Here is a 13107-nt window from a genome sequence, read left to right on the forward strand (position 1 = left end):
TAAGCAACCAAGACAATGCAAGCATCGTTACCAATAATTTAATGAACCTTTTCCACTCAGTAATAAAATAGCTCCATATCTTTGTAAAATAAATTAGTCTTAATTTAAATACATGAAAGTGCTTCTGGGTGCAAAACAAAAGAACATGAGGCACAACTTGATTTTGTGGTATTGGTAGAATAAAATTCTAAAAATCGATCAAAATGTGGAATTTAGAAGAAAAATGCAATGGGGAAAAAAGCTCCCAAAACAATAATTCCACTGGTAGGACTTAAAACAATACTTAATTTGACTAATAACGTGGTAACTGACTTCACACAACCCAGAGGGGTAACTACTCTTTTAACCAAAACTGAAGGGGGTATTCCTTAAACTACTAAAAAGTAATTACATACATTGATGGTGCTGACTGTCTTAATGACATTTAAAATGAAACCAATGTCAAAACAAAACCTTGAGCCAAAACCTTTTTGGCTAAAGAATCACAAAACCCATATTTGTTGTCTCTGTATAACACTACAGGTAGTTAATAAAATAAATCAATTTAAAAAACCTAACTCCACGTTACTTCACACTGGTAGATGAGGGATAATGGTTGTATTGTCCCAGAAGTAGGTCAAGCATAGACCAAAACTAAAAAGCATTTTGAATGAAAAATTCCTAAAGACAAGGTAGATTAATAGAAGGCAAAGCATAATGGCCAAACATTGCCAGTGTGGCTAACAAAAAAGTAAAAGTATTTGTAAAAATTTATAAATCACCCTGACTAAAAGCAATAATTTGGCTACATTCCTGCCCAAGATGGATTTCAAACTGATTTCATTTGTCTTCTGAGAAACTCTTTAAAAAGGGCTTTTTATGAACCAGACAGGTATATTTTGTAACAAAAATCATGTCTAATTCATTTAAGTGAGAGACTTTTAAGCACTCTCTGAACATGTACTGATTAAAAGGCTGCATGACTCAGGCTTACAATGCTGCTTCAAAAGCAGTTGCAAACACAGCTATGTTCATCATTGTTTAGATGTACATACATGTACGTTTTTTGTTGTGCGTTTTTGTTCCTGTATGCAATCACAAAATGGTCATCAAGCTTATCCATAAACAGTAAATGTCTTACTTTACTGATTAAAGCAAGGCTCAAGGATGAGATTTACTGATTAGTTGGAACAAATCATTTGGACCCTTATAAATACCAGAACAAATGGGGATTCCCAGAATCCCTGCAATAATCCTATTATTTCTAGAGTGCAAAACATGTGTCCAAAGTGACCATCTTCCCATGATCTTAACGTAAGGCCAATTCTCAGCCTGTCAGTTATGTACTGGTATGGTCTGCTTACAGTTGAGGCAAGCCTGACTGCTTGCTCCAGGCAACCCGACTGCATGCTCCGTGGTTGCTATAAGCAACGTGTCCAGCGTGATCTCTGTGCATTTGGCAATGAAGCGTATGAATGGCCGGACGTCGCCTTCGTTAGCCGTGTCCAGGGCGGCGTAGTACTCAGCCCTCTGTTCTTTGCGGATGGTGATTGGCGGGTAGCTGGCCTGCATCAGCACAAGGTTCATAAGCAGCCGGGAAGTGCGCCCATTCCCATCCACGAACGGGTGCACGTACACCAACTTGTAGTGTGCCAGGGCAGCGAGCTCCACCGGGTGGAGGTGCAGCGCCTCCTCGGAGTTCAGCCACTGCACAAGCTCCTGCATGTGCTGCTCCAGGTCACTGGGGTGCGGCGGGATGTGGTGGCCCACAAAGACTTGGTTGGTACGGAAGCGGCCTGCCTCCACAGGGTCGGCGTAGCCCAGCACGCGTCGGTGGATCTCCAGGATGTCGTCCACGGAGATGGTGCCCGTTCGCGGCAGCAGCGTGGTGTTGATGTACTTCATGGCCGCGTCCACGCCGATGGCCTCATTCTGCTCCTGCAGGCTTTTGCCGGGCACAGCGTAGCGAGTCTCAATAATGTGCCGTATCTCAGATAGCGTGAGCGTGTTGCCCTCGATGGCCACTGTGTGATAGATGTGGTGGTAGTATGTCTCTTCCATGACTCGCCGCAGCGCCGAGTTGCCCTTCGGGATGGACATGAGGCGCCTTACCTTCCCATCGATGATGCCAAAGTGGCGCTGGTCAATCTCCTCCACCAGTGGCAGAGTGCGATCCCGGCTCACTAGTGCCCTCTGGTGGCACGGGGAAATGGCAAGCGCTTTACTATACAGATGGTCAGCTTGAACCACATCCTTCTCTTCTTCTAATATAGTCCCCAACTCTGTCAAGGCATCCACAAAGTCTGGGTTCATATTGAGTGCGTGCATGAGCAGTTTGTGTGCCTTCTCTCTCTTCCCCTGTTTCTTCATCTCCATGGCCTGCTGCAGAGCTGCCTTAGCCTCCAACTGTATCTCTGTAGAAATAGAAAACCATGAAAGCTCTTTAAAAGACAACATGAAATGGAAATCATAACGACATTTCTTTTGCCAAAATAATTTTTCACCTGAATGAAACTATATTCACCTGGTGGCAGAGTTTCACTTCATCAATCAAGATTTGATTGGACTGTGAAAACATGGAATGATATTTTTTTTCCCACATCCTCTCAGCTTTGAGTGATGTAGCAAAAATACGACATGTGGCTAGATGGGCTAAAGTCATTCTAATAGAATATTATGCAAAAAGTAATGTTTCTTAAATGATGACATTGATGAATTCTGCACAAAAGAATTCTCATGAATTCTCAAGTAGAGTATGATTCTAGGAACACCAAGGCCATGGGTTCGATTCCCAGGGAGCACACGTACTGTCATACTCATAAATATGCAAAGTCTCTCTGAATCAGAGCATCTGCCAAATGCTACAAATGTAAAGGACCGAGGATAATACCTTTTCTACAGCTGTTGTGTATGTTTTTCTCCCTATGGATAGAATACATTTGGCACTGGTGTCAATTTTATTTTGCATTTATTTTCTCTCCTCTAATCACACCTGGGTCAACTGATGAAGGTCTTTATTACCCAACAAGCTGAACTAGATGTATTGGGACAGGGAAAATGAAAACAGCTTTGTCCCTTCAGGGCTGAGACAGCCACAACATAAAAGGTTTACAGTCCTTCCTCCATCCCACCTTTACTGGGCTTGGGCTTCTGAGGCAGGAGCGCAAGGGCAGTGTAGGGCACAGTGAGGCTGGTAGAATGCGCCGCAGATCGATGGGTGTTGCCCCGCAGCTGACAGCGCAGGAGGGCAACACCTTTCAGCGTAGCACAGCATTGCTCCTCAACACCCACTAGGGGGAGTAGCAGGACCAACACTGAGCCCAACAGGACGAAGAGAATAGGCCCCCATCCCCATAGCAGAGGACTACTGCCAGCATGACGCAATACTGCTAACGCTGCCATCAAATTAGCCATCCAGGTTCTCTTAGTAACATGTGCAGCATTCTGGCTGGGAAGGGATCACCCTGTGAAAAAGTAAAGGGTCAGGTTTAGGAGCCCGATAAATGGCTTCAAGATGCCATTTAACAGAACAGGTATGGTCACAGACTTTCAAGTAAGCCACACACACACACACACACCACTGTCCTAGTGAATAATAATAGTCATGAAGCTGTGATGTAATGTTTTAAAAGGAGCCAGCATGCCAGCTAATCTTGGATGTATAAAACAGGCTGAAACAAGTGAGCAAGTCCGTAGGGCTTTTTAAAAAAGTGTCACTGCAGGAACCTTAAAAATGCCATTTTTACAAACTGCACCAACACTGATCAGTAACCATTCATATATTTAACGTGTTATCATAATCACAATGCAGGCAGAAAGTAAAGCAATACAAACATGAAATAGTTTAACTCTGGTGTTGTGGTTTCCAACTATATGCAATGTGTAAAGTGCCCATTTTTGCGTTCTCTCTTTAAAAAAAAACAAAAAACAAAACAACAAAAAACTTCCCTGAATCAGCTTTGACAAGATAGGCAATGAACTGATGATATTAAAAACAAAAATGTGCAGCGATTTCTGGACATATGAGACTACCACTGCTTCATTACCCAAAGTTGGCATTTTCTCTGATTCAATAATTATCAGGGCAACAAGACGTGTTGCAGATGGTTAACCATTATTTGCTACATCATCTAGATAGAAGAAACTGGGGAATTTCAAAGCATGGGATAGTTGGCAACGATCTATTGCACTTCTACTTTGATCAGCTAATGCGTTAATTTAACACACAATAACACAGCTAATAGCCCATGTTACAACTAATAGCTCATACGTTCATTCAAAAAAACAAGTAAGACGCTTAGCTATTGCAGCAAACATTCACAGAACATCACATAAATATTACAACTTACCCACAGATCAGGGAATAGCTTTGATTTTCCCTAAAATGCTACAAATTTGTGAATATTCATGTTACATCTAAAACGATACTGCCAACTTCCTTGAATCTTACGTGGATTTAAGATGAATTCTGATTCGTTGTGTTTGATATTCAACGTAGCCCATGATTGGCTCGATACGTACTTACACACACCAAGCAACAATATAGTTTCGTGATCGTAGGTCCTTGTGATTGGGTAAAACAATCGTACGTTCTTGTGATTGGGTAAAACAATCGCAGGTTCTTGTGATTGGGTAAAAAAATCGCAGATTCTTGTGATTGGGTAAAACAATTCTGACCCGCTATTGGCTTTGGAGGCCAATTACTGACCGCGCTGGAATCGCCGCCTTTGTACCATAAATGTAAAAGTTTAGAATAATCGTATCGTACACTTCTGGTTACAAACGATGCACTTTATTAACAAAGCGGTTTATTAAAGTCGGAAAAGTGAAGAGGAGTAAAGGGACACGATTCCAGTATTTTTTATTTCTTTAAATAAATTTACCAAGATTGGCTTTAGATCAGTTTTGTGATAATATCATATTTTTGGCCTAATATTCTTTCAATATTTGGATATATTATGATCATCCGTGCATTTTCTTTAACACTTTTACAGTCAGTATGATGCTTTTTTATAGGCTCTCTGCTTCAACTAGTACAGGCGGAAAGTGAAGGTAGAAAATGTTGACTACAAAAACGAGCCCAAGTGGACACGTAATCAAGGGGGCGTTTCACTGTGTGGAATACGTCAAAACACACTTGGCAAGATAGATTGCGTTAAAATATAGCTCGGGGCTAGATCAAATCGTAACCAATTCTCATATGACCTTTAGGTGGTGCTATTGTTCATAGGTGCACAGACGTCGAAAACAAACTGCTTCAACTTCAAGGCATTGCTTAACAACCAATCAGACAACGTGGATGGCAAAAATACGATTACTCTGGTGTCCCTAGTACTTGAAAGATGGAGTGCTTAGCCCCACAAACCCATTTATAACAGATGCCCCCGGTGTGTAGTGTGGAACAGCACCACCAAATTGATACTCTGCACAATAAACAGTGTTATTGAATATGCATGCAATATGAAATATTCAAGCATGTCAGAACCATGTAGTTATTTCAGTTTTGTTACATTTTTTAAATATCTTTTTATTACAATATTACTACAAACAAATGAATAATAAAAATGAGGTGCAAGCATTCTTTTTGCAGCTCGTCAGTAAATTTAGCCAAGTGATGGAAGTGATGGGCAACATTTTATTTTTTGCTCTACCATGAATGACAGTGTGAACACTGTTCTTTAGTCCTCTTCCTTTAGTCGTCTATGAGAACAAAATCCATCTTTGTATATGAGATCCAGCATAAATATGCATATGAGATTGTAGTAGGAAGCTGACATACTTGTGCTCTTCCACCACATCTGTTTCCATACAGAATTGTCACACAAATCTTTGCTCATGTTGCAGGGTGGCTTATTACAAACCTTTCATTCAACTGTTGCACTGAGTCTTCATGCTAAATGGAAACCGGCTATTTCTTTTTGCTGGTGCACCAGCCATGAGTTAACCATTATTTTGACTTGTTTAACTGCACATGAGGGGTTCTACATAAAATTCTACACTAATAAGTAAGAAATAAATTACATTCCAAACATGTAAAATCAAAGAGCCAGCCTATACAACAGCATTCACAGTCCTTCCCTCCTCAAGACTGAACATTCACACCTCACCTGCTCTGAACAAGCTAACCCCTGCCACACACTCAGGACCAGTCCAACACTTACATTCACTGAAGAAGAACACCTTGAAGCTGAGCTGCAGTTAGAAAATGTCCCAGTCAGTCATAAGACTTCTTATAATTTACCAGCGGCAGTAAATTACTACTGGCCTGCTGCTCTGACATCCCACCTGATGAAGACAATGGAAAGGCTGATGCTGGCTCACCTGAGACCACTGGTCTGACCAATACTGGACCCTCCGCAGTTTGCATATCAGGATGGCATTGGAGATGATGATGCGGTCACCTACCTGCTGAACAAAGCACACTCTAATCAGGTATTACTGTGAGGGTGACATTTTTTTATTTCTCCAGTGCAGCCTGTGTTACTTGGGGAGAAGCTTTAGCTGATGCAGGTGAATGAATCCTCAGATGACACAGCCATCGTGGGCTATATCAGAAATGGACAGGAGGGTAAATACAGGAAACTGGTGATGGGCTTTGCAGACTGGTGTAAACTGTACCAGCTGCAAATCAACACTGGGAAGAAAAAGGAGATGATGGTGGACTTTAAGAGGTTCAAACCTCCCGCATCACCAGTCACCATTGATGGAATGGACATGGAAGTGGTTAGCACTTATAAGTACCTCAGTGTGAACTTAGAAAACAGCCTAGTCTGGAGTTCTAACACCTGTGCAGTGTTCAAGTCAAAGCTGCCTGAACCATCCCATACTTGTTTTAGTGGAATACATGCTGATGCTCATATAATATCATGTGCATACCTCATGAATGTATTTAGAATGTATTTAACTCTTGTTCCTGTAACTGTTATTTCTATTCAATCTAGCAATTTTATTTTTAGGATGTCCTTTTAGAACACTTAGATATTTAGAATTACACAGTTATCCCTGTTTCTTGTGCCAAATGTATGCTTCTGTGACACAGCAATTTCCCTCGGCATCAGTAAAGCACCAATAAATTATTTAAGGAAAATATGAACTCTGGAATACAAAGAGTAACATTAACAATTGATGAACATGTATGGTTCACAAGTATTACTGTGTGTGTACGTGTGTGAGTGTACTGTATGCGTGTGTTGTGAATGTGGTGGAAATGTCTCTCGTTGTACTGTGTACAAGCAACTGTGCTGGGCGAGGTACTGTAACCAAGAACAAATTTATTGTATACTTGAGCATACTTGGACAATAAAACCTGATTCTGATTCTAAAAATATAAAGTCCCATATCCTATATTTTATAACTTTACATATAGCCATCTTATATATGGAAGAAACACCAATATACTCAGATTTAACAGAGAATGCATATAATGTCAGAAGTTCTCTCAAACAGTATCCTCTTGGAACTTTCACTCTGTAAATCCAAGCTCGACATTATTTTAGTCATATACACTTGGGAACAGTTTATGTTTCCTGTATAAGTTTCATGCATGTAATGCTTGTTACAGTGGAGGCTAGGCAGAATGCAGGAATGAGCCGTGTAGGACAAAAAAATAATGTAGCGCACCCGAGGGTAAACACCAACAACGTCTGTGACTCACGATATCGACACAGATGAGGAACAGGGTGTGGCCATACAAACGCATGCACGCACACACACACACACACACACACACACACACACACACACACACACGTCTGGGAGGAGGGGCCGTACCGTGACAATTCCATAAAATATATATAAAATATTTATACACATTATGTATGCACATGTTGCTTATAAAACATTGAAATAAAATGTAATCAGTATTAAAATAAGATGATGCGTTCTTGAGAGTTATTGTGCAAATGTTATACTTTTAATTTGTATTAAAATACATTATACTGTACATAGAACTACAGGCATGATGTTAACTGTTTTAATCAACATAGATATTTATTAAATAATTCTTTAAGTTATCTTAAAGACACTAAATTTGGGTGGTTAAAGCACTGAGAGTATCCTCTTGTTTCCTGCTTACACACAACCCCCACTTCCCCTCACACTCAACACATACGTGACCTGCTGGTGCTGTGTCAAGGCAGAGGGTTCAATTGTTCTTTCACATATCTCCATTTAGTTGCTCTTGTACATAGCTGTCAGTAATAACAAGGCCTACAGATGGATCTGCTTACATTAGGGCTTGAGGATTGAGAGCTGCTGGCTTCCTGCCACTCATATATTTAACACTTCCCAAAAGTTTTTGTGAAGCCTGGGTGCGTGAAATATATTTGCCAAGCATGCTAAAAATGGTAATCTCCTAAGACTCACTAAGAATCAGCAAGAATCTCCTGTTGTCTTTCTTTTTTTGTTATCTTGTTTCTTTTTTGTTCCCCATGTTTGTGTCTCCTAGAGTTTCTTCTATCAGATATGTTTATCAGGAGGAGAACTCTGTTCCTGTTGCAGTATCCCTGCATGTGTTGTCTGTCTTTCAGTTGTTTGTCTGTCTCAAATCTGTTTACAGTGATTTGTCAGTTGTTCTTTGTAGCACTCCCACCAGGGTTTAAATACGTGAACTAAATGAGGTGTGGAAAATCAAACGAGGGATGGAGAAAACGAAACTATGGCATGGAACTAAAATACACAAGACAGGGAAAACATGGAACAAACACATGTGGGAACAAACAGCAGAAGCACATACTTTGGACAAACAGACTCTGGAAACAGAATCTTATGCCAAGAGAAGAAAATATTTGACTCTTCTCTAAGAAAGAACTGACATCCCAGTACCAGAACAGTGTTCTCATAACACCATTGCCACCATTGTCTTTTGTTAATTGTTAATACATTTTTCACCAAGTCAAGGGAATCTGTGTGTCCAGCCCTGCGGCACTTGGCTGCCGTTACCTCTCAGAATAATAGTAGATCATTTTTTTCTCCCCACTACCTTACAGTTTATTAGGGTTACACTTTAAAAAATATATATTTCTGTAACTAATTAGTAACTAACTATTTCAGTCTGGATTTAGACCCCATCACAGCAGCAAAACACACTAACTAAGTTGGTGAATAATTTCTTAATATCCTCTGATGAAGGACACATCTCCTTTCTTATACTTCTAGATCACAGTGCTGTGTTCGACACCCTCGACACCATAGAAAAAATCTTAGGTTTTACTATTGACTCTGATCTTTCATTTGATGCACACACATATATAATGTTACTTAAACTGCCTTTTTCCATCTACGTAATATTGCTAAACTGAGACATTTGCTTTGTGATGATCGCGCATGAATATAATGAGTCTCCGAGGTTTACATTGCTCACTGTTGTCTGGTGTTAATAAGTGCCACGAATGTTTATATTAGATTGGGACTTAACTAAGTGCTATTTGTGCCCCAGTGTTCTAGAGAAATCTGCTCCAACATCACAACTTTCTTTATCAGGTGCAGCACAGTGGACTGTGGAAATGTCTAGTCTGTTTGATTTCCTGGAAAATGAAAACATTAAAATGCCTCATATACAAGTGCTCTTTTAATTCAGAAAATGCTTTGTAATAAGCATTTAGACAGTGACAGTATGACGAACACTGTCATACAAAAAAAAGTGTAGTTAATATGTGTATTAAATATTAGTGTTTTTATAGTACTAATTGTTAGTGCGGATGTGTTGGTTCAAAGGCAAGATTTAAATGAAATGAGCAAATCAACCCACTGGTTAAATTCAACTGCTGTGAACAGTAGTAACTGTTTTTAAAATAAAGGGGAAAAAAAATCTAGTGCAGTGGTGCAGAATGTAAATGTGAGATAACTTTTAAAGGTGGTGGTGTGTAAGATTTTAAACTCCTGTGCAAATTTCACACGAGTGCAGTTTTGGGGGCTGCTTTGCCCTTTTCCTGTGTGTCTCATTGTACAAAGGGGGTTGTAGAGGCAATTTAAAAATCTTTTTGCTTTTAAACCTGATAACAACAAAAAACAAACAGTAGCAAATGGTTAATCTTCATCGGATCCCAGCCAGCTTTATTCCTTATCACCACTACGACCTTCTCACAGATGCATAGCCTGCTTCCCTCTTCTTGCATCACTTCCCTTTTCCTCACTCCCACCTCAACCCCACTGCTAATAAATTAGATCTTCTGTGACTACAACTGACTCTGGTCTCTTGAATTCGGGTTGGTCTCCAAGCACATGGAGGGATCAGACTGGACAGAAAGGGACACTAATTCCAACTCAGATTTTGCTGAATTAACAGTAGGAAGCTGGTCCTGACCTAAAGTAAATTATGGATTACTGTGTGGTGGTTCACTAGGGGCAGGGGTGGAAATCCTGTCTCCCCTCTTCCTGGGAAAGATGTCAAACACTGGATATTGAGGAACTTTCACTTAATCCTGACAAAATAGAGGTGTTTCCATTAGGCCCAGAGACAGCTAGGTCCTCACTCTCTTATTACTCAGTAAACCTCAATGGTCTCCCAATCACATCTTCTCTAACAGTTAAAGATCTTGGAGTTATTATGGATCCCAGTCTCTCGTTTGAAGCTCATGTAAATAATATCTCTAGGACCGCCTTTCTCCACTTTAGGAACATTTCCTCGCATGATGCAGATACGATAGTCCAAGCATTTGATTGGAGTACTGTAATGCCTTACTATCTGGCTGCACCATTAAGTGCCTAAACAAGCTCCAGCTAGTTCAAAATGCAGCAGCCAGAGTTCTGATGAGAACTATGAAATATGATCCAGGGTGCCCTCATGACTGTGTTTCCTTTTGGCTCTATCCTTTTAGCTATGGTGCCATAGCTGTTAGAAACTGGTTCAAAGTGACCAGTACTTCAGGTTCGATCTCCTCCAAGTTACCCTCTGCCCTCTGTAGATCGATCTGGCAAAGTTAAGAGTCATTGAGAGCAGGGTAGTGAATCAAGAGAGTTCCACTTTATTGAGGAAAGCACAAAGTATATATGTGTCCTATTAAATCTACAGGATAATGGGGAAAAGTGAGGCATGCTCTAAGGGTCTATGTAAAAGGGAAAGATGCAAGGTTAGTAAAGATTAGATGTTCTCTGCATGACCGAGCCACGAGCTGTTCCCGTGCGAGTCATGAGCCACTCCTATGGGTAGAGGGAGGTGTTTTTGTTTAGTTTCTAAGTACTTAATAATTGTTGTCTGACTTAATGTTCACATTCTGGTTGTTGTCGATATCTAACAAAGTCATTCATTAAAAATATTCAGAAATGAAATTATCAATATTACTGTCTTAATTTAGAAATTGGATTCTACACTAATAAGTAAGAAACAAATTACATTCCAAACATGTAAAATCAAAGAGTCAGCCTATACAACAGCATTCACAGTCCTTACCTCCTCAAGACTGAACATTCACACCTCACCTGCTCTGAACAAGCTACCCCCTGCCACACACTCAGGACCAGTCCAACAGAAACACATTTACATTCACTGAAGAAGAACACCTTGAACCTGAGCTGCAGTTAGAAAATGTCCCAGTCAGTCATAAGACTTCTTATAATTTACCAGCGGCAGTAAATTACTACTGGCCTGCTGCTCAGCCTGTGTTACTTGGGGAGAAGCTTTAGCTGATGCAGGTGAATGAATCCTCAGATGACACAGCCATCGTGGGCTATATCAGACATGGACAGGAGGGTAAATACAGGAAACTGGTGATGGGCTTTGCAGACTGGTGTAAACTGTACCAGCTGCAAATCAACACTGGGAAGAAAAAGGAGATGATGGTGGACTTTAAGAGGTTCAAACCTCCCGCATCACCAGTCACCATTGATGGAATGGACATGGAAGTGGTTAGCACTTATAAGTACCTCAGTGTGAACTTAGAAAACAGCCTAGTCTGGAGTTCTAACACCTGTGCAGTGTTCAAGTCAAAGCTGCCTGAACCATCCCATACTTGTTTTAGTGGAATACATGCTGATGCTCATATAATATCATGTGCATACCTCATGAATGTATTTAGAATGTATTTAACTCTTGTTCCTGTAACTGTTATTTCTATTCAATCTAGCAATTTTATTTTTAGGATGTCCTTTTAGAACACTTAGATATTTAGAATTACACAGTTATCCCTGTTTCTTGTGCCAAATGTATGCTTCTGTGACACAGCAATTTCCCTCGGCATCAGTAAAGCACCAATAAATTATTTAAGGAAAATATGAACTCTGGAATACAAAGAGTAACATTAACAATTGATGAACATGTATGGTTCACAAGTATTACTGTGTGTGTACGTGTGTGAGTGTACTGTATGCGTGTGTTGTGAATGTGGTGGAAATGTCTCTCGTTGTACTGTGTACAAGCAACTGTGCTGGGCGAGGTACTGTAACCAAGAACAAATTTATTGTATACTTGAGCATACTTGGACAATAAAACCTGATTCTGATTCTAAAAATATAAAGTCCCATATCCTATATTTTATAACTTTACATATAGCCATCTTATATATGGAAGAAACACCAATATACTCAGATTTAACAGAGAATGCATATAATGTCAGAAGTTCTCTCAAACAGTATCCTCTTGGAACTTTCACTCTGTAAATCCAAGCTCGACATTATTTTAGTCATATACACTTGGGAACAGTTTATGTTTCCTGTATAAGTTTCATGCATGTAATGCTTGTTACAGTGGAGGCTAGGCAGAATGCAGGAATGAGCCGTGTAGGACAAAAAAATAATGTAGCGCACCCGAGGGTAAACACCAACAACGTCTGTGACTCACGATATCGACACAGATGAGGAACAGGGTGTGGCCATACAAACGCATGCACGCACACACACACACACACACACACACGTCTGGGAGGAGGGGCCGTACCGTGACAATGCCATAAAATATATATAAAATATTTATACACATTATGTATGCACATGTTGCTTATAAAACATTGAAATAAAATGTAATCAGTATTAAAATAAGATGATGCGTTCTTGAGAGTTATTGTGCAAATGTTATACTTTTAATTTGTATTAAAATACATTATACTGTACATAGAACTACAGGCATGATGTTAACTGTTTTAATCAACATAGATATTTATTAAATAATTCTTTAAGTTATCTTAAAGACACTAA

The 13107-nt window shown here is 40.0% G+C and overlaps 1 protein-coding gene across 1 annotated transcript; it reads right to left on the reverse strand.

Annotated features, from left to right (window-relative positions):
* Positions 1-22: 22 nt before the first annotated feature.
* Positions 23-4422, reverse strand: ficd (FIC domain protein adenylyltransferase). Its single transcript, XM_027009252.2, has 3 exons — positions 4329-4422; positions 3111-3443; positions 23-2393 (listed from the first exon to the last, which is right to left on the reverse strand). Exons 2-3 carry the CDS (start codon positions 3391-3393, stop codon positions 1315-1317), a joined length of 1362 nt encoding a protein of 453 aa, XP_026865053.1. The 5' UTR covers positions 3394-3443; positions 4329-4422; the 3' UTR covers positions 23-1314.
* Positions 4423-13107: the final 8685 nt, after the last annotated feature.

The sequence above is a fragment of the Electrophorus electricus genome, chromosome 5 (genome assembly GCF_013358815.1).
Source record: "Electrophorus electricus isolate fEleEle1 chromosome 5, fEleEle1.pri, whole genome shotgun sequence".
In the NCBI taxonomy this organism is placed as follows: Eukaryota; Metazoa; Chordata; class Actinopteri; order Gymnotiformes; family Gymnotidae; genus Electrophorus; species Electrophorus electricus.

Bases quoted from the DNA above. Each gene is read 5' to 3' on its own strand.
- ficd (XM_027009252.2), bottom strand. From the start codon at position 3,393: ATGGCTAATTTGATGGCAGCGTTAGCAGTATTGCGTCATGCTGGCAGT. The intron at 2,394-3,110 runs GTGGGATGGAGG...CTATTTCTACAG, and splicing joins GAAGCCCAAGCCCAGTAAAG to AGATACAGTTGGAGGCTAAG.